This window comes from Trachinotus anak, unplaced genomic scaffold (assembly GCF_046630095.1).
Source record: "Trachinotus anak isolate AG129_WGS33_773 ecotype Australia unplaced genomic scaffold, CSIRO_AGI_Tana_v1 ptg000018l, whole genome shotgun sequence".
NCBI lineage: Eukaryota > Metazoa > Chordata > Actinopteri > Carangiformes > Carangidae > Trachinotus > Trachinotus anak.
In genome coordinates, this window is record NW_027273869.1 from 20,722,159 (window position 1) to 20,744,063 (window position 21,905).

Here is a 21,905-nt window from a genome sequence, read left to right on the forward strand (position 1 = left end):
ATTTCTGTAACTATCAACACACTTTTATTAATTTAACAAGGAGCAGCCAGAAAATAAACATTATTTCAGTTCTCACAGAGAGAGAAAGTGTTCTGAGGAGCAGATAAAGTTTGTTGACTCATTGACAGAACAAGAAAAAAATGAAAAACTGTATAAAAGCAGATGGAGATGAACACAGCTGCTGCTCTGTGTCAGGACTAATTAGTGGCTCCACTAATCACCTCCTTGCTGCTGTGTCTGACTGTTAACCCTTAATTATTGTTATGTTTATGAACAGACTGAGTGGAGAGCACCATCACTGAGCGCATAAAATCTTTATACTGCAGGAAAAGAGCTGACAGTGGAGAGAAGCTGTTTGTCTGGAGTGTAATGAAAATGACGGCCTCGTGGTGGCGCCTCTGTGTCTGTCAATGTTGAAGATGATCTCTGGCCCCTGATCTCCTCTCCTTAATCCCGTTAGCTCAAACACTCTGCTCAGATTACAGATTACTGTCTGTTCTCAGGGGGGTGGAGTCTGCTCTCCACTGAGCCCGCTTCTGACCTCAGACACACTGTGTGTGTGCGCCCGTGTGTGTGTGTGTGAGATTAAAGTGGATTTACAGTTGCAGCAGCAGGAGAAGCTGGACTGAGCCGCAGACATCAGCAGCTCTGAGACGTGAGTACAAACTTATTCATTTATCTTTATTGTGAAGAAACTAAGTGATTCATCATCAGACCCTGATGAATGTGGACATAATGTGTGTCTGTCTCTGATGGACACATTTATAAAGTCTCAGTCCTATACTGTGTTTAGGTGGGTAGGGCAGGTTACACATCGAAAATGAGATGTAACCATGAAGACCAGCCTAAAATCTAAAGAAAAATATTAGTAGGTTAATCAATATGAAATGAAGCAGCAGTTTCCAACTGATAGAAGCTGACGTCCATTTTTCTTTATGTCTGTTTATCTAAAGTTAAAGTGTCCAGACAAATCATCAAGTCACAAGACTGTTAGAGTTACTGGTCTGTTACTGGTCTGTTATTGGTCCAGGCAGACCCCCCACCACCCTGAGACTGGCTCTGTTGGCAGTTTCTCCTGTTAAAGGGAGTTTTTCTTCTGCCCATGGTGGAACTGAGGTCTGAACTCACTCTGTAAGTGTCTTCAGATAATAATAACATTCAGCATTAACATCTAATGACAATATGTCAGTGAACAAAACAAACACACATTCATCAGTTCAACAGACATTATTAAAAGATCAGAGTCAACATTCTCAAACTGCTCATTATCTATTTTAACGTTTGGTCTCAGCTGCTGTGTGTGTGTGTGTGTGTGTGTGTGTGTGTGTGTGTGTTGGTACTTGGTACTTGGTACAGATGGATCTGCTCTGTATGAGCCTCTTTGTTTGTGTTCACACTGATTCACTGTGACACACTGATGTAAATGAACTGGTCATGTGACCGACAACACAGAAGTGAGAGAAACAGAAAAACATCAAAGACTGAAAACTAAAGTTTAACAGCGTTATGTCAGAGTGGAAGTGAAACTACCCACAGCTGAATTAAAATTATTAGCACCAGGTTCACTTACACAAAGATGAAGTCCATGAGAAGTAGTGGGCCTTGTGCTGACAGTTTTTAGCCACCACCACCATCTGTGTCACTGATCTATGAGGTGCAGATGTGTCCCTGGTGATGTTCCTGAGTCAATACTCTGGGACCAGAACGATAGAAACCAGCTTCACTGTGTTTGAGTATTTGGTCAGATCTACAGATCTACAGTTTGTCTTTTTAAAATGACGTCCTGGTTAGGATCAGGATTCCTGGACTATCCCAGTCATTTGATGCACATTTAAAGCCTGATCCTGGTTTCTGGCCAGTCCTGTTGGTGCAGAACAGTGTCTAAAATGATGAGGTATCTAATTGGTCCAGTATGATCAGAAACTCTGGATACTGTCAGAGTCATATAAACACCAGAACCTGAATCCAAACCAAGAGTCAACACCAGGATCATAGTGTGTATGTAAACAGTTAATGTGTGGACCTTCAAGTCTCCATGTTTAGGTCTGGTCTTAAACTGTCAGCAGGAGGTCTGGTTCAATCAGCTGAGAGCTGGACTTCATCCAGCAGCTTCACTGGTACACACTGCAAGACACTGTAACACACTGTAACACACTGCAAAACACTGTGACACACTGTAACACACTGTAACACACTAACACACTGCAACACACTGTAACACACTAACACACTGCAAAACACTGTAACACACTGTAACACTTGTTTCACTTCCTGTAACATACTGCAACACAATGTGTTACAGTGTGTTACTATGGTCGAGTGTTTAGAGAAGCTCAAATGTATCAGATGTTTTTCCATATCCTGTCCTTTCATTCTCTCTTCGACGTCAGGAGGCGAGCTGGAGTCCTTCAGTGACATCATCAACAGGTGGCGCCCTTCCCATGGTGCCCTGCTTCCTTTGGGGTCACCATGGGAGACGAGTCTTACATAGAATGCCGAGCTCAGGAGCTGTTTGATGAGTTTGTATCAGCGCCAACGTGCAGAGCGGCACTGAGGTCCTTCAGCCAGCTGTGTGAACATATGCAGCTGGACCAGAGAGTCGCCGAGAGGCCACTATACCGACCAATCAAACACCGCCTCAACTACTGGAGGGCCAATGCTTTGTGGGCCAAGCTGGATCGAAGGGCTGCTCAGCAGGAGTACCTCAGGGCCCAGGCCTGTAGCAACACCACGGTACTTACACACATACACTACATATGTCAGTCATCTGATTGATAAGAGATCCCGCCCTAAGCCCCTCCTCCTTTGCTTCCCAGCACCACATCCACAGCCTGCCCTTTGTCCTCTTGCAGGTGTTAGGTGTTCAATGATGGATTTTTTTCCAATGAAGACAGAAAAATAATTCTATAAATGATATGAGATTTGTTTTATTCCAACCTCCCCCGTCCCTCCTCTCTGGACCAGCCAATCTGTAAGTCTGGTCTTTGCTGACCTCTTCTGGTTTAAACTTCTCATGGTGATGTCATGGTGTACTCCAGGTTGTGTCAGTAAATTGTGACTGGTTACAGGTGTAACAAACTGGAAACAAAAGCTGTGTCCCAGTTCAGGGGCCAAATCCTTCAGAGGCTGGATTTGAAGATCAATTGTGTCACAGCGAAGCAGCTAGACTGTCCCATTTCAAAGGCTCCTTCAGATGTGGCCGAGAAACGTGTCCTTCTTTTCCTGGACCACGAAGGCTCCAACAGGTGGATCCTTTGTTGCCCAACATATCCCAAGATTCATTGCTCACTGTTAACAGCACAGCACAGCAGAGACAGGGATTCTGAGGATCACACTGTTAAATGTCAGTATTGTGTTTCAGCTCAGTTCAACATTAAAGGTACGACTGTTAAAACCAAGGACCTTAAAACCTCAAGTTACTGTGGAAAGAAGTGATGTATTGTCATTGTTGCTAGGCAACAGGAGCCATGTTTTGTGATGCAATGATAAGGGAGGGAACAGCTGCTGACACAAAGAGAAAATCCTCTGTAGACCAGACCGTCTCATTTTGGTTCAGCCTTCATGGTCTACAGCAGCCAGGAAGGGCCACACCTTCATAGACCAGGTCCTCTGAAGGATGTGGCCCCTGAGTTGGGACACAGCTACAGACTGGTTTGTCAGTATCTTCTAACAATTCTAACTCTCTTCTTAAACCTGACTGTTTTCAAAGTAAAATCAATGTTAGGACACTAAATAACTAACTAACCAGTACTAGTAAACTGCTTTGTAAAGTTAAAGGACTAGCCCTTTAAGAAAAACTCCACAATGTGGAAATTCGATGTTAATTACAAAAACCTCATCAGACATAAAAGTAGAAATATGATGAAAATGAAAACACAGACCTCTTAGTGTCACTGACTGGTCAATGGTGTCTTCTCTCTGATTGGTCAGTGTGTGATTATTGGCGCGGGGCCCTGTGGTCTGAGGACAGCGGTGGAGCTGAGCTTCATGGGAGCTCGGGTGGTGCTGCTGGAGAAGAGAGACTCGTTTTCCAGGAACAATGTGCTCCACCTGTGGCCCTTCACCATCCACGACCTGCGGGGCCTCGGGGCCAAAAAGTTCTATGGAAAGTTCTGCGCAGGTTCCATTGACCACATCAGTGAGTCTGTGATCAATTACACATGTCTGTCACAACAGCTGGACCCTGTCATCAGCACCGACTGTTTCCTGTCTACAGGTATCCGTCAGCTGCAGCTGGTTCTGCTAAAGGTTGCCTTACTGCTGGGGGTTGAAGTCCATGTCAATGTGGAGTTTAAAAACCTGGTGGAGCCTCCAGAAGAGCAGCACAGAGACAGTGAGGACTCAAGTTCTTTTGATAAAGACGCTGATTTCTGTGATAGTTTATACATGATCTGCCTGTTTACCTGTTTACCTGTTCACCTGTGTACCTGATTACCTGTTTACCTGTGTTGCTGTTTCCCTGATAACCTGTTTACTTGTTAACCTGTTTACCTGAATAACTGTTTACCTGTTTACCTGTCCAGAGGTGGGTTGGAGGATGGAGGTGAGCCCAAAGTCTCATCCTGTCAATCAGCTTGAGTTTGATGTCATAATTGGAGCAGATGGACGCAGGAACACACTTCCAGGTAGAACAACTAACTCTGACGAGCTGAGTCTGACGAACTCACACCACCTTCAGACTGAAAGTACAGAGAAAACATGACAATGAGTCTTTATTTTCAAAATAATGTGATTTTACTTTGTCTTGTAAAATTACGACAATAATCACAAAATCTTACAACTAAATACATGTGAAAATTAAAAAACTTGTGTAATATAACTTTATCTTGAAATTTTATAATTTCATTCCAGAATTAAACAACTTATTCTAAACAACAGCTCTTAAAATGTCAGACGAACCGTTGCTGTGATGTTTCCCGTTGTATCATGTTGTATTTGTGAACATAGTTTTCACAGCCTGCAGATGTTAGTGACTTAAAGTGACCTGAAACTTCCTGTATGTATGAGGCCTCTGACTGGACAGAATATGATCTTCCTGTCTCTGTGAATTGTTTTTGTGAGTAGGTTTCAGGCGTAAAGAGTTCAGAGGGAAGCTCGCCATTGCCATCACAGCAAACTTTAAAAACAGACACACCACAGCTGAGGCCAAAGTGGAGGAGATCAGCGGCGTGGCGTTCATCTTCAACCAGAGGTTCTTCCAGGAGCTGCGACAGGAAACTGGTCCGTTCTTCGTTATGTGTCATGAAGTTAACGACAGAGACGTATGGTGTGTTAACGGTCATGTGTCTGAACCTTTCAGGGATCGACCTGGAGAACATTGTATACTATAAAGACGACACTCACTACTTTGTGATGACGGCAAAGAAACAGAGCCTGTTGGAGAAAGGAGTCATCCTGCAGGTAAACACACACCTGGTTAAACACTACAGGTGTCCAATCGTACTGTTGGTGACGGTGACCATGACCAAGTCAGAAAGTCTGAATCTAAACTCTTCTCTTCCTCCGTCAGGACTTCGCAGACACTGAGCAGCTCCTCTCTCGGGGGAACGTGGACCAGAATGCATTGCAGGCGTATGCACACGAGGCCGCCAACTTCTCCACCAATCACCAGCTGCCATCTCTGGACTTTGCCATGAACCATTACGGTCAGCCAGACGTTGCCATGTTCGACTTCACCTGCATGTACGCATCCGAGAACGCTGCCATGGTCCGCCAACGCCATGGACACCAGCTGCTTGTCACGCTGGTGGGGGACAGCCTGCTAGAGGTGAGACAGGTGTCTGCTGCAGGTGAGACAGGTGGAGGGACAGAGAGATAATCAGATAGAAAGTAATATAACCTGTGTCTCTCCTGTCTGTCCTCCTGTTTGTCCTCTTCCTGTTTGTCCTCCTGTCCACCTGTCTGCCCACCTGTCTGTCCTCCTGTCTTTCTTCCTCTCTGTTCTCCTCTCTGTCTGTCTGTCTGTCTGTCTGTCGTCTTCTCTGTCTGTCTGTCCTCCTCTCTGTCCTCATGTCTGTCCTCCTCTCTGTCCTTATGTCTGTCCTCAGCCCTTCTGGCCAATGGGGACAGGTGTAGCTCGTGGGTTTCTGGCAGCTCTGGATTCAGCCTGGATGATCAGAAGTTGGTCTCAGGGAGCAGCTCCTCAGGACGTCCTGGCTGAAAGGTGAGTAGACACACCTGGACGGGACAAACCAGCTGCTGTTTCACCTGTTATCACCTGGTGACACCCCGGTGTCCCCTGTCTCCTCCAGGGAGAGTTTGTACCGTCTCCTCCCTCAAACGACTCCAGAGAACATGCAGAAGAACATCAGCCTGTTCTCTGTGGATCCAATCACACGGTACCTGAACGTCAACCCTCTGACCATCACACCTGCTCAGGTACACACTGTCAGAAACGCAAAGAGCAAACACTGTTGTGTTTACTAACTGCTCCTCTCTGAGTATGATGATGTGTTTTTCCTCTTCAGGTTAGACACCTGGTGGACACAGGAGAGGAGGCGGGACTAAATACAAACTGTGGTGACATCATCCGCCTGTCTTCTCCCAGACTCCTCAGAGAGGGTGAGTTAGTGCGGCTGCAGTCAGACGACTATGAATCTGAACCACTCACAGTTTCCTGTGCTCTCCTCTCTCTGACAGAGTCCTTCTCTCGGTCCAATCAGCTGCTGACTTGGTGTCAGGAGCAGACTCTTGGTTACCGTGGCGTTGCCGTTGACGACCTGACTACTTCCTGGAAGAGTGGCCTTGCTCTGTGTGCTCTTATTCACAGATACCGACCTGATCTCATGTAAACACTTGAACTGTGTTTATCTGTTAATGAAGCAGAAACCAAAACGTTAATTTGATCCAATTAAAATTTAAATGTTGTCATCAGCTGGTTTTAATTAGAGTAGTTTAGTTGATTACATTTTATTTCTATCATTAAATGTTTGTCCTCACTTCACGGAGGAAAATGACACTGATCTTTTAAATATCATGATTGAACAAAGATGTTGTTTCTTTATTTCTAAGCAGATCAAACCGTTTCCATGGATTCACTGATCAGCAAGATCAGTGCTCAGTGTTATCTGATCATCTGTCTGTTGTGTGTCTGTCCCTCCTCAGAGACTTTGACTCTCTGGACCAGTCATCTGTAGAAGAAAACACTCGTCTGGGCTTCGATGTGGCTGAGCAGGAGTTTGGTATTCCTCCTGTGGTGACGGTGGAGGAGATGTGGTCTGGAGGAGAACCAGACTCTCTGTCCATGGTCATGTACCTGAGTCAGTTCTACCAGCTGCTCAAAGACTCGCCCCCCCCTGCTGGTGAGATGCCACAGCTCTGTCTCCTGTCATTCAGGAAAGATTTTTTATTCTGAGGAGAGGAAACACTCAGAAAGAAAAATCATTCACTGACTCAGAAAACCCCAAACGTAGAGTTAAATGAAGAGGAAAGACTTCATTAAAACTTTACTTTTGCATGAGGAAAAAGAAAAAGAAAACGTATTAAAATGATAAAAATAATGACTTCACTGACAGAGTGAGGCCTGTGAACAGAGAGAAAGAGACTGTTGAAGAAAAAAAGGTTTAAATGGAAGAAAAGTAAACTGTTGGAAAAGAATCTTCATCATAACAAAACAGTTTTCAGCTGTGTCTCTCTTTGTCTCAGGCTCTTTGAGTCACAGCTCTGACCTGAGATCAGCTCTCATCACTCCGGCCTCCCTCCTCAGCAGGCTGGGACACAGCCCGTCCAGGAGGAAAAAACCAAAGGTTCCTGTTTATGTGCAGCAGATATACTCTGTTTACATCTTTATTAATGTTACATATTCATTCAGGTGTGTTTACCTCTGTACCTACAGGAGCAGAAAGACTCTGCAGGTAAAAAGAGGAAGACCAGTGGACCTGGTCAAGAGCAGCAGGAGGTCAGTGTTTGAGTGTCACTGTCAAGATGAATTATGTTATGTATGTTATGAATTATTGTTTGTTAAAGAAAATGTAAAATGAATAAAATAAGGAAAGACTGAAAACTTTGAGAAATGAATGAAAGAAAAAGAAAAGAATATACATGTAATATTTACAATTACAGGTAAGAAGGTTGTATAAATGTTGTTGTTGCTTTTATCTCTTTTGGGGGGGTCCAAGCCTTAATCGGGGCGTTCAGACCCCCCCCAATCCACCCCCATAATTCAAACCCTGGTTTCACCACAGATTGAGGATGATTTTAGATTAGATTAAATCAGATTAGATTAGATTAGATCAGATCAGAATAGATCACACAGATGTGATTGAAAAAATGGAAACATATTCAGAGCCAACACACATGGACATTTTGGTTTTCCAGTCATGTGACCTGAACGGTGATGTCGACAGCCAGGTGTGTGATAAGGTGTTTGTGGGTGGGTCCGGTGGATCCAGAGTTCGTCTGATGGCCAATCAGCTGCAAGCGAAGTTAGACGAGAGCTTGCCTACCTGCAGGAGTTCTTCTGCTGCTGCTGCAGCTTTATGTCAACAGGTGAGTTCAATCTGATGCCAGACAGAGAGGTTTCTGATTTCTGATCAATAATATTGAACCTCCTGATCATCAGGTCAAACTGAGACAGAAACAATAATATTAAACATTATTTTTTTTGTTTTCTATTATAAACTGTATAATACTGTAAAAATACTGTATTTAATACTCAGAAAATTAATACTTTATTAAATACTCAGAAGAGAAATACTGTATTAAATACTGTGACCTGCATTAAACAGGTGGGAACAGATTTACTGTCACAGTTTTGCACTTTTATTAAAGAAAACAACTCAATGACTCAAAGTGAAACGACATTTTAGAACAGATCATTAGAACAGACAACAACAACAAAAACCATAACAGTGTATGTGTCATTTCTGGTGTTGACCAGCAGGGGGAGGTGTTGTCCAGCCTTGCTACTCCCTCAGAGGCTACAGAAACTGCTGCACAGCCACCATCATGGAGACCGGTAAAGACTGGTAGACAGCAGGGCGAGTAGAGACCAGTAGAGACCAGTAGAAACCAGTAGAGACCAGTAGAGACAGATGAACGCTCATGGTTTAAGTCTCCTCCAGGGGTGAACACTGTTGGATCCCTGATTATCTTTAGAGCCAAACTCCAGTTTGACCCATTTGTTGGTTTCCCATGAAGAAAATCAGTGTATTGATGCATTGATCTGATCATAACAAAATGAGAGAAGCTCTGACACTGAGAGCGCAGGGTTTGTTGTTCTGCACAGATATATTTACATGTCAAGTTCCAACCCGCTGCATCTTATCATAGAATATGACAGTTAGTTTAAAGCTGTAGTCTGGATCCTGATCCCTGAGTCCCTAGATCCAGATTCACTGATCCGCCTCAGTGAAACCTCTTTGTCCTTTTCTGCACCAAAAGAAACGAACTCTTCAACAGGAGCAGATGAGTTTTCGATTCAAAGAGAAGATCAAGTCTCAGAGTATCATCACCAAGGACGAGCAGGTACCATGCTGCAATGTACTGTGGGTGATTGTGCTGTGTTCGGTTACATCCTGGATGTTTAATGTTGTTGTTCTCAGGTGAAGGTCGAAGCTTCAGTCTGAGCTTTAATCTGACCTGAGATCAGCAGCCGTTCTGTCCTCAGGCTTTTTCAGAGCTGAATGTTCAGTCAGTGCTTTTTTAAGCTATGTGTGCTTGTTGTTCATGTGACGAGTCTGCAGATCAACAACAAACTTTCCTCAGTCAGTAACATGAATAGATTCTATTGAAGAGAAGAGCTGACCTCAGACCAGCCTGCAGCCTCACACACAGACCTCTGAAGGACGATTCAGTTACTGACTGAGCAGCTGGTTTAACCCAGTAAACTCTTCACACCTGAATCAGTGAATAATCTCAACTCGGTCGTCATGACAACGAACCTTCATTTCAAGCTGATGTTTATTTGTCATTACGTTTGTAAGAAATGTGGTGAAATGAGTCGTCATCAAAGGCATGGAAACAAACCTGAGACAATGGATGTTTCTGCCTCATCTGTGTCGTAGATCTGTGGGTAGTAGATCTGTGTGTCCTAGATCTGTGTGTCCTAGATCCGTGTGTGTAGATCTGTGTTTTGTAGATCCGTATGGCATAGATCCATTTGTCGTAGATCTGTGTGTCATGGTTCTGGGTGTCATAGATCTGTGTGTCATACACCCGCGTGTCGTTGATCTCTGTGGTGTAGATCTGTGTGGTGTAGATTTGTGTGGTGTAGATCTGTGTGTAATGAGTCAAATCCCTGAACCACTCTCCAGTCCAGACTGTGTTCCAGTCACAGTTAAAATCTTGAGAGCACGAAGATGTTTCCAAACCGTTAACCTGCACTTCAGGAACCAGGTTCTTGTCCTCATGTAAACCAGAAACCTGATCCCTGTAATTAGGATTAGAGAAACCTCTCCTGGAGAATGCTGATTTATCAGGTTTCTAATGAGCTTTTAATAATCTGAGTCAGAATCAGCTCCAACATGGCTGCAGGCGAAACAGGACAATAACAACACACGTAGAGATTCGTTCAGACTGAAACACACTGGTCTCAATAAGTCTCTGATGAACAGCTCCAGTCCAAATACTGGGGTTTCCCCAGACTGGATCCTAACAGACCAGTTCCCTGTAAGAGCAGATGGGTTACAAATCCACAATTGACAATTGATCTGCCTGAGGCCTCAGAGGGACTTTCTGGAGATTTACAGTCTGCCTGAGGAGCGGTGACAGCAGAAGGTTTTAATCATCCAACCACCTACAAACCATGTGAGGATCCTCAGCTAAGAATCTGATCTGGATTCTCATGTAAAGGTCTTAAGACAGGGACCAGGTTAGACCAGGTCTATTCTGATTTAGGTCAGTTGGTGTGGACAGTCTGCAGATTAAATCCTATAGTGTGTGATATGTAATGACCCCAATCTTCAGTTGCTGATGATGTCACCTGTGTGGTGCCAGGGGACAGGTAAATCTTTACCTGAAGTCAGCTCCAGGTCCCTCTGCAGGCTCTACATCCAGGATCCCACCAGACTCTCAGGAACACAACCAGCTGTTGTCCATGTTTGTTTTGATACAAGGTCACGTGACAGTCTGCATCTGGGCATGAGTTCAGGGTCTCGTCTGCTGGACTCACTCAGGCTAAAAGTTCTGGTCCTCCCTGACTGTTCGTTTGTCTGGTCTGTGCCCCTTTCAGTTCCTCCTCAGGTTTGTCCAAAGCTTAAGAAAAGACTGCTCAAGTGTTTCACTCTTGACCCTGTGACCTGTGTCCAAATATTTTCTGAGGTCAGGTTTAGTCCGGTTCTGAGGTGAACCAGGTCTGTGGTGGATTCAACCAAAGAGTCTGAGCTGGAGGTGAAGCAGGACTTTGGTTCTGTTTTGTTACTTTTCTCATGTGTGTGTCTGTTGTCGTGTCTGTTCTCTCCCTCATGTCTGATCAGTGTATTCAGATGTACACTGTTGGAGTGAGCTCATTGGCTTCTGGAGCTTTTGTATATTGAGGTTGTGTCAGTCTGAGAGGACCCAGGAGGACCCAGGGGGACCCAGGGGGCCCAGGGGAGTCGGTGGACCTTGATCTAATTGTTTTGCTTTGAGGATGAAGAAGAAAAACTGAAAGAACTGAAATCACAAAGAGATCGAACAGTTTCATGACAGTGGAGTTAAACTCAGTTTCTGATGAGGACATTCTGATTGGGTCAAAAGCTCCTGAATATTCAGCAAGTGGACCTTGAGCTCAAAATGTTTTGTTTTTATGCACTATATTTGGAAATGGTGAAATCATTCCTCCTGCTGACAGCCAATGATCTCTGATAAATATTTATTCTGATCAGAGCAGTGGAAGTAATATTTCTTCAGTAGAAGTATCAGTACCACAGTAAAAATACTTAATTACAAGTAAAAGTCCTGCAAAACGTAACTTGTTTTATTGATCAGAAGTCTAATGTGATCGGTACTAGGTGACATCATAATCTTACCTGTCAGATTCTAATGAACCTGGTTAAAAACATGGAATTAACTCCATCAGACGGTCTCATAAAACCTGAAGCTGATGTCACATCATCCAACAATCAATACTCTGCTGTTTTCTTCTTGTCTCAGTCTGTACAGTTTGCAGTGGGCTGCAGTGATGTCTGTTTCCTGTGTAAGAAGAGAGTTTATGTGATGGAGCGTGTGAGTGCAGAGGGATTGTTCTTCCATCGCAGTTGTTTCCAGTGTGATTACTGCAGCGACACACTCAGACTGGCTGCGTATGCCTACGACCAACACAACGGTCAGTTTCACTCCTGGAAACGTCTTCATCACAATAACTCTGTTTTCTCTCTCCCCATCCAGTCACATAGTCTTGTGATAATAAGTCTTTATGATAAAAAAGTAAAAATGAAACAGCTACATATAGAATAATATTAGATATGAATATGCAGAATCACTACTTTATATCTGTCACTGTTTTTTTCTGTGTTTCCATGAGCAGATGTGTTCACCACCTGCTGGTGGTTTTACCTGTGAAGTCAGAGACCAAGTTATCTGGACCAGGTTTAAAGAGTAGCTGGTCAGATAACTCTAACCAGACCCTGCAGTGATGTGCAGGTGTACTGGAGTACACGTTGTCAGGTGACAAGTTAGACCAGTGCAGGTCAGCAGGTGCTGGGGAAGTTCCTGTCAGTCCATCAGTCTGATTTCACACTGATCTCTGCCGCTCACCACAGTAGTCTGATTATAACCACATGATGCTGTCATGTGACATCTCACTGTGTGTGTTTTTGTCAGTGTGTGTCGACGTTAGAGCCTCGAGCTTCACCAGTGAACCTTCTGTGGTCATCTGTCTCAGACTGTGGGCTTATGTGTGTTACTGCTGGTGTGTGTGTGTGTGTGTATTTTTATCCTACAAAGTGTGTATTGTGTGTTTGAGCTTCAGGACAAACGAGATCTCCTGTTTGTTTGGTTAAAAATCTCGGCAGCCAATCAGAGCGGAGTGGTCACATGACCAGAGTTTGAAGCAGAAAATCATTTGAATGTCGGTATAAAAACCATGAGGGTCAGTGACGACTCACTGTGGGGCTCCCTCCGACCTGCTGTACCAACAGCTGTACCAACATCTGTTCTGATGTGTTTTTTCTTCCTGACCTGTCTCAGGGAGGTTTTACTGCCTTCAGCACTACGACTGTCATCTGAACGCTCCGACTGTGAGGAGGAGACTGGCGCCATCTGACAGAGGCACTTCACACCGACCGTCAATAGTAAGAAACCATAAAGTTTTATAAAAGAAACTGAAGTGTGCTCACTTCTACTAAAATATTAAACCATTGAAAACATTCATCAGTGAAGGCGTTTGTCATGTCAGTTAACACTAACTTACTAACACTGTAAGTTGAAGTCTTGGTCTGTGAAAGCAGCAAAGTGTTATTTGAAGAGTAGTGACTGAAACTACTAAAATGTCACATGTGAACTAACAGGTGACAGGTGAGTTGCTGAGTCAGGCATAAAACTGGTGGTGGTGAGGGGGTCCTGGGTCCTGGGTCCTGCAGGTGTCTGTTTGTTCATCAGTGTTGTGGCTGATGTGACTAATAAACTGGATAATGACCAGTATCACTCACTGGGCGTGTTTGTTTTCTTTGCAGGGGTCTCTGGCTTCAGCTCCCTCCTTCTCATCTGACTCTGTGATCTCAGCTGACCATCGTCGCTTGTCAGGTGAGATCTCTTCACCTGCATCGTCCTTTCAGTCTTCTTACCGTTCACACTGAGCATGTTCCTTAAACTGGATTCAATGTGGGCTTTAGTGTGTGTGTGTTTCTGTGTGTGTCTGTGTGTGTGTGTGGCTGCGTTGGGGTGTTTGCAGCAGTTTCTGTGATGGCGGTGATGCCCGAGAGAGTCGAGCTGGAAAACTACAGAAGAAGCTCGACCAAGGCGGAGGAGGAGCTGCAGGAGGAGTCTGAGGAGCCTGAGGAGGTCTCTGAGGAGACCCAAAACTGGTTCAACCTGGGGGTGAACCAGAAACACAAGCACAGGTCAGGTTAGAGAAGACGAACGAATATAAAGGAAACTGAGTTGTATGGAAGGTCATTAATGTCAGAAAAAAACATGAAACAGTGGAAATAAAAAAATAAAGACAACTGAAAAAAAGTCTAAATTGTGAGTTTTTCAACCACATTTATGGTCGCAGTTTAGTTTTCCATAATTTAGTCTCAACAATAATTATTTTACTCCCTTTTCATCAATTCATTTACCTCCAGTACTGCTCTTCCATACCTCTGTGACCTCCCCCTCCTTCCTCCTCTCCTTCCTCCTCTCCCCCCACTCCTCCTCCCTCCTCCCCTTCCTCCTCCTCCTCCTCTGTCTGAAACAGTGTGTACTTGTGTTTTTCTGTTTTCAGTTCAGAGTCTGAGATGGAGGAGGAGGAAGAGAACAAAGGAGGTCGACAACGTGTGACCTCAGAGGAGGCCAGAACTTCATGGAGGGAAACTCTGCAGCTCCACCTCCACCTGAGAAGCACCCAGGAAGGGGAGGAGGTGGAGGAGGAGGAGGAGGAGGTGGAGGAGGAGGGGGAGGTGGAGGAGGATGAAGAGGCAGGAGGCAGTGAGGTGGAGACCAGTGACGGTCAGTCTCATTTATTTTTTCTGATCCTGTCACGTCTGTAGTTTGAATCCTTTGTGTGTGTGTTTGTGATGTGATGCTGTGTATACATGTTGTAATGTGTTGTGTTGTGTTGTGTTGTGTGTATGTGTTTCCCCCTGCTGGTAGAAGGGGAGTACAGTCCCTGGGAGATGGAGCGTCAGTCAGGCCTGTGGCTCCTGATAGAGGAGGAGACAGGTAGAAACCAAACAGGCCAAACTACATTCATAAAAACATCAAATTTAGATGAACTTCACTTCATTAACACTCTGCATGAAGCTGCTGTGTCTGCTGTCATCTCATCATTTTAACAACATGAATATTATTTTAAGCAGCTTCTTCTGATTAGTTTGGTGTTTAATGACATGAAAATGACATTAATATAGAATAACATGATTTTGATATTAATCACAGAGCTGGGCAGTAATTCTATAGTATTATTATTATATATTGATTATTTAAATTGAATCATTCAAACACAATATTATTATTGTTACTAAAGGGACAGTTAGATACAAATACTGAAAAGATTTAAAGTGAACAGTGTCGGTTGTACCTGAAGGTCTGAGTACCCCCCCCCCCCCTCCCCCCTCCCTTCACAGAGGGGGACATTACTCCTCTTGCCTCCCCAGCTGCAGGATGTGACATCACATGCTGTGTCACACCTGTGGACCCGGACTCCACCTCCACACCCTCATCTGTGACTCCGCCCCCCTGCACCACACCCTCCACTGCCTCCTTCATCACCACACCAGACTCCACCCATGATGAGGACAGAGACACAGCTCCGCCCACACACCTCACACCTGCTGTCATCATGGAAACAGTTGCTCTGAGACATGCCTGCCGACAACCTGCTGCCAGAGGCCGGGGCTCGTTTGATGACATCAGTGCTGAACTGCCTCCAAAGAAGCCCCTGCATTTGCAGGAGAGAAGGGTGGAGTTAGAGAAGGAGGGGGCAGACAAAGATGAGGAAGAGGCAGATTTAGAGTGGGTGAGGAGGGGGAAGAGACATAGAGGAGCTCACAGCCTCCCCCCTCGCAGCCTGCTCCTCCCCCTTCTCCAGGGTGGGGGCGGGGGTCTCCTTCTCCAGCTGAAGGGACTCAGGGAGACTCTGCCTCCTGGACAGGTGGAGGTGGAAGGAGGTGGAGCCAGAGCTCTGTGGAGGGCGATGTTCTCTGGAAACAAGAGGGAAAAGACGAAGAGAGGCAGGAGTTTACCTCCAGAGAGGGAAACAGCCAATCAGAGGAGAGCTACAGGTAATGATATTCTAAACGCACACATGTGAGTGGTCTAACTGTGATGATGTAATAACAGTACTTCCCGCCTCCAGATGTGAGAGGAGGTCTGAGTCTGACAGAAGAGTCTGATCTGGACTCGTCCACTCTGCTGCAGAGATGTTCAATGAAACCCAGAAACAACGTAAGACTCAGACACACAACAACTGTTGACAACAACGTCACTGATACACACCACACCACAAACCAACCACTTAGAACATGACAACAAACCAACCACTCAGAACATGATAACAAACCGACCAACCACAACACGACAACAAACCGACCAATCAGAACATGACAACAAACCGACCAATCAGAACATGACAACAAACCAACTAATCAGAATACAACTAGAAACGAAACATAGTAACAATACAAACCAACCAATCAGAGTGAGGACAGTTTGAAGTACTGTTTCCTCCCCCTGGAGTCCAGGTTGAATGACAGTGGCACCAGACCTGAACCCTGGGGGACTCATCATGACAACAACAACAACTGTCGACAACAACGTCAGTGACACACACCACACCACAAACCAACCAATCAGAACATGACAACAAACCAACCAACCAGAACATGATGACAAACTGACCAATCAGAACATGAAAACAAACTGACAACCCTCCTGCTCATTATTATGGTCTGTCAAGTCTTTTATATCAACTAAAACCAAGTTCATGTCCTGTGTGCTGACTTAAGGGATCAGACTAATAACTGGATGAAAAACTCTGTGGCACACACCTGTAGATCAACCCTGAAGGTCACCTGTCATGTCTGGTGTTTGTAGCTGCAACTGGAGCTGTTTGACCTCACATCTGAAATTCAGAGAGTCTCAATAAAGGAGGAGGAGGAGGAGAACCAGGAGGTACCAGCTGTGATAGATACAGGAACACCTTTGTGTTGTGATGGTGGTCTAAGTTTATATTAGAAAACTTGAAACCGAATGAAGCTCTTTGTCGTGATCTTTTACTTGATCATAGGGGAGATTTTACCCACAAACCTTAGCTGTAGAGACTTAAGACTTGAAAATTGACCTGGACTTGTCTCAACTCCTTTTTTCAACTGACTTGAAATTCACTCAACAGACTTGAGACTGGACCATCATCATTGTCTCAGTGGACTCTAAACTTGGAGATGTCTTTAAATATTTACTTATTGACAAAACTGGACTTCTCTTAACTTAAGACTCAGATTGGACTGGTCTTGATTTTGCTTGGACTTGTCAGGACTGACTTGAGACTTGACTCAGACCTCTCTCAAATGATTGACTCTGGTCTTGGACTTGTCTCAACTGACTTGAGACCTGAGACTCAGTTTGAGCCTTGTCTCGACTGATTCAACACTTGATTTAGACGTTTCTTACCTGACTTTAAACTGGACTTGGATCCCAACTAACTTTAGATTGACTTGAGTCTTGGACTTGTCAGGATTAATTTGGGATTTGATTTAAACGTGTCCCAGCGATTTCATACTTGTCTCCAGTGACTTGGCTTTTCTATTGTGTCTCTGCAAACTTAAAACTGGACTTAGACTCATCTTGGATCGATCTAAGTATTTTAATTCAGTGTTTGTTGAGAGCGGAAGTCTTTAAATCAAACTCTGTGTTTTTGATTTTGTCCTTCATGTTTCTTCTTCATGTGTCTCAGCCTGCGTATGTCCCCCATGCTCTGGCTTTTAAACGATCGTACGCCATTAAGGTACAGACTGATGTCATCACGACTCAAGGTCACAGTGGTCGTCTGTTCATGTGCAGGTTCGACTCTGCGGTCGACTGTCACAGAAACACTGTTGTTTGTATTGTTCCAGAGACGCTCTGTGAGGGACAGAGTTCCCCTCCGGGACTCTGATGGACAGTCATCTTGTCCCACAGAGGTTGTGGGGGTCCTTGTCCAGCCGAAAGAGCCATCCAGTATGAGTGTGAAAGAGACCATGTTCCAAAGGGGACGAGAGGATGAAGATGAAGCCCTGGATGCAAAAATCACCCGACGAGTTCAGAGAGCTGCTCGAAGACAGGCCAAACAGGAACAGCTGAAGAGACTCCACAAGGCCCAGGTGAGTTTACCTGAGAGCGGAGTCAGTCATGGTCACACGGAGGAGGTCCAGGTTAAAGTCCAGGGCTACAAAGGCAGATCGCCACACACAAACATAAACTAGAGTGATGTTTTCTTCGTGGGATTAGACTAAATAAAGTGAAGCACAGGTGTGACAGACAGGTGTTCTCCCAGGTAAGAGCCTCTGACTGTGTTTCAGATGATCCAGAGGCAGCTGCAGCAGGTGGAGGAGAAACAGAGGCAACTGGAGGAGAGAGGAGTGATGGTGGAGAAAGCTCTGAGAGGAGAAGCTGGTACAGATACTGTACACACATATGCACACATTCATATAGACACACATATATAGACATAGTGAGACATGTACTTGCAGACTGAATGATCACCTGAACTCACCTGTGTTTGTCAGATTACTGGGGAGACTCTAACAACAGTGAAGATGTTGACCTTCACCTGGGAGGTTCGTTCACCTGATTCTTCCTCTGAACTCACAGCAGTTCACTGTCTTATAATGTACAGCTGTGTTATAGTTTATATATATGTTTACTATATGCTGTTCTATATTGTACACTACCATACTGTAGTATATAGAAATATATTTAATGCACATTTACCACAATGTGTAACTGTAGTTTACTGTGCTGTACTGTAGTTTACTAAGGTATACTATTATACTATTACTACACTATATACCTTTACTATCTTTACTGTTCTGTGATCTATAATATATTGTTCTGTAGCATATACTTCACCATACTACACTATATAATAAAATACTGTGCTGTACCAGACTGTAGTTTATAATGACGCCATAAAACAATATCAGCTACACCTAGTATCCCACAGTATAGTCTAATTATACTATAATGAAACAACTGAGATGATACTGTACACATACAGTTCTATTACATCTTTTAGTTTTATAATATAGATGTGATTTGACCCCAGAACTAAAACAATACAGTCAACTGTCATGTTTCCAAAGCAGCTTAAAGTCCAACTGAAACCTGTCTGTCCCCGTCTCTGTAGGACTGGGTAGACTGGACAACCCAGCTCTGATGCAGCAGTGGTTCCAGCTGGTTCAGCAGAAGAATTCTCTGGTTCGATATGAATCTGAACTCATGATATTGTGAGTATCTGACCTTTGACCCGTTTAAACCCAGGATAAGCTGGTTCAGCAGGGTCGGGTTTATCAGGACTTTCTTAATCTGGTTCAGGTATGAGATTTTGACCTGTGTGCTGTTTTTCAGCGCTCGAGAACTGGAGTTGGAGGACAGACAGAGTCGACTGCAGCAGGAGCTTCGAGAAAGGATGGCTGTGGAGGGTAACACTCATTAACACAGCTGATTAGACCCAGTAGGAGTTTATGTCAGCTTCTGATTTCAACCTTAAACTCCATCATTAAGCAGCATCTCACACAAATCTGAAACACATGATACTGTAAAAACATATTTATCTCCATGTGTTGATAAACATACATCTGAAATATATATTTCCACATTTGAATCACAGTGGAGGTGGTTGTTCAATGTGTGACAAATCTATTAGTGAAGCATCTTGGTAAAGTCAGTGGGATGAGTGGCAGGTATATGTATGTTAAGAGCAAAGACAAACATTAACAATGAACCAAACAATACCAACTGATGTTCTCTTACTGCAAACCAAAGAAGTAAAACTGCAACCTGAAAAAAAAAAAAAGTTTTCGCAGTAAATATCATGAAAATATCATTCCATATATCATGGAATTAGAGTGAATAACATTTAAAGTAAATTATTTAAATTGTATCTTATTCAGAATTTCAGCAGAAATAATAATAAATGTGAGAGAAATAAGACAGCATCTTCAGCAACGAGTCGGAGATATTTCCGTCTGATAGTTTGATCTAGAGAGAAAACACAATTACTGGATCTAACGCTGTGTGTTGTTTTGTGTTGTGTTGGTATGTTTTGTCACGCAGACCACCTGAAGGAGGACTGGCAGCTGGTGGAGGAGCGTCTTATCCTGGAGGAGATGTTGGAGGTGGTGGAGCAGAGAGACTCTCTGGTGTCTCTGCTGGAGGAACAGAGATTGCAGGAACGACAGGAAGACAAGGATGTGGGGGAGGTCATGATGGCCCGGGGATTGGGACTCAGCTGGACCTGAAACTGGTCTGAACAGGTCTGAGCTAATCTGCAGGTACTCTGCTGGGCCTGAACCAGTCTGGACACAAACACTACGCCAAAAGCTGTTCTTTAAGTTTTTGAGAATTTGGTCCAGATCTGAAGTGGACCTATAAAAACCAAACCCAGACCATACAAGTATTAATCCATTTTCAAAACACTGTCAGAACAGAAACAGACCTGAAGACAGTCAGAACCAGTCTGAAATATGCTGATGGTTGTTGTGGAGACAATACTCTGCTCTTTGGTCCAACCCTCCCTCTCCCTCACATTAAACTTATTAATGATCAGTCAGTGCTGGAAGCTCAGGGACATACTGACTATTTGCAAGGCTAGTTGGACAGTTCAGACCAGCTTATAGAGGACAGACTGGTTCAGAGACCACAATGACCCTTCAGTCCAAACCTCCAACTGTTGTCTTCCAATCCAATCCTACTTTTAGTGTCCATGTAGACCAGGAAGTGTCCCGATTAAAATTCATTCATAAATTATAATGACCCCCCCCCCAACTTTAACTTGTCCTGTGAAGTTCAGGAAGCGACTGACTTCAACTGGTTAACGGAGTAACTTCAATTAGTTAACCGACTGACTTCAACTAGTTAACTGAGTAACCTAGGTGTGTGGTGACCAGGCTTTAGTGAGAGGAAGACAGTTTGAGCAGAAATAAATGTATTTGTATGTAAGTAGTTGTATTGATTATTGATTATTGATTATTGTGCCAACACCATCAGCTGTTGAACGCCTGTCTGCCTTATCTCATCTCCACCTGCCATTGATGATTAACTGTTTATTAATCATGTTCCTATAAACTGATGCCGAGTCATGTGACTGTGATGAGGTCATTAATGTGACTCTAACTCTCAGCCTGGTTAATAAAGACTTTACACAGTCCTCCAGGTGCTTTGTTCTTCTTCTTCCTCTTTAACATGTTTCTGTGTGTAATCCTTCCTGTTGCTTCATGTGAACAGGTGATGGTGAAACAGCAAAGGTGACACAATGAATCCACAGAGACAGTTGATGAGCTGTTCATCATTTCTCAAATGATGAACTGATGTTTAGAATTTATTCTTCATTATTTTCCTGTTACATTCGCCCTTTTAGTTTGTCTTATTGATCAGTGAAGCGATCAATAAGTGAAGAGGTCAAAGGTAAGAAGCCTTCAGCTGTTACAAAGATACATCATCATTCAAAACGTGAATTTTCTTGTATTTTTAGACACTGAGTTTAAAAACAAATCCAGGTTTCAGTTCCTGAGAAACTTTAAAACATTTTATACAGAAGAAAAAGAAAATATGAAAAACCTCATTAAAAACAAAAGTAAACAGTGAAGCTCAGTATCAACTGATGTGTCTATAGTTCATTCATCCTTTGTTTGCTTTACATCTACAGTTACATACCTGGTCTGTCGTCTACAGGCTGATCAGTTTTAACACAATCTAATACCGGAATAAAAGTTCTGTCACTGATGAATGAAAGTGTGAGCAGCATTTTACTGTGGAGGCAGTTTGAATGGGGAGACATTCGTCACTACAGTGGTAAATTAACTTTGATTACATGTTAATGATGAACATAATAAGTGAGTTAAGAATTTTCTTCTTCACCCTGATGGATTTTTATTTTTCAGGTTGACCAGGTGTGATGTCATGTAATGTTTTATCAGAGATGAACCTGCAGGTGTTGTATGAGCTTAAATGAACAGAACAAAATTAAGTGTTTGTTATGTTTGACGATAAATAATAATGTTGGTTAACCATAAATAAAACGCTCTGTTCATGTTTTAGTCATAATTTGAAGGACGTAATTCATTTGTGTCTCAACAGTCGTTTTTCTG

General features: G+C 43.7%; 1 protein-coding gene across 13 annotated transcripts; it reads left to right on the forward strand.

Annotated features, from left to right (window-relative positions):
* The first annotated feature begins 25 nt into the window (after window positions 1-25).
* On the forward strand, window positions 26-21,879 carry LOC139635562 (protein-methionine sulfoxide oxidase mical3b-like). 13 transcript variants are annotated; one of them, XM_071503021.1, is made up of 33 exons: window positions 47-655; window positions 2,391-2,733; window positions 3,931-4,138; window positions 4,217-4,333; window positions 4,524-4,625; window positions 5,065-5,220; window positions 5,300-5,400; window positions 5,510-5,767; window positions 6,048-6,163; window positions 6,252-6,378; window positions 6,468-6,561; window positions 6,640-6,787; window positions 7,105-7,301; window positions 7,645-7,745; window positions 7,835-7,897; window positions 8,317-8,487; window positions 8,879-8,956; window positions 9,382-9,465; window positions 12,073-12,244; window positions 13,108-13,211; window positions 13,593-13,662; window positions 13,811-13,979; window positions 14,345-14,568; window positions 14,713-14,781; window positions 15,186-15,842; window positions 15,917-16,005; window positions 16,654-16,731; window positions 17,673-17,918; window positions 18,117-18,210; window positions 18,324-18,374; window positions 18,944-19,043; window positions 19,165-19,238; window positions 19,873-21,879. In XM_071503021.1, exons 2-33 carry the CDS (start codon window positions 2,470-2,472, stop codon window positions 20,055-20,057), a joined length of 4,767 nt encoding a protein of 1,588 aa, XP_071359122.1. In that variant the 5' UTR covers window positions 47-655; window positions 2,391-2,469; the 3' UTR covers window positions 20,058-21,879. The 13 variants fall into 13 exon arrangements, 10 of the variants coding, with proteins under 10 accessions (XP_071359126.1, XP_071359127.1, XP_071359121.1 ...); XM_071503016.1 differs by having other exon boundaries at window positions 45-655; window positions 3,931-4,333; XM_071503019.1 differs by having other exon boundaries at window positions 45-655; window positions 3,931-4,333; window positions 13,814-13,979.
* The last annotated feature ends 26 nt before the right edge of the window (window positions 21,880-21,905 follow it).

Coding starts and splice junctions, on each gene's coding strand:
- LOC139635562 (XM_071503016.1), top strand. CDS start 2,470: ATGGGAGACGAGTCTTACATAGAATGCCGAGCTCAGGAGCTGTTTGAT. Junction 6,788..7,104: donor AGATACCGACCTGATCTCAT/GTAAACACTTGA, acceptor GTCCCTCCTCAG/AGACTTTGACTCTCTGGACC. Junction 13,980..14,344: donor AACCAGAAACACAAGCACAG/GTCAGGTTAGAG, acceptor TTCTGTTTTCAG/TTCAGAGTCTGAGATGGAGG.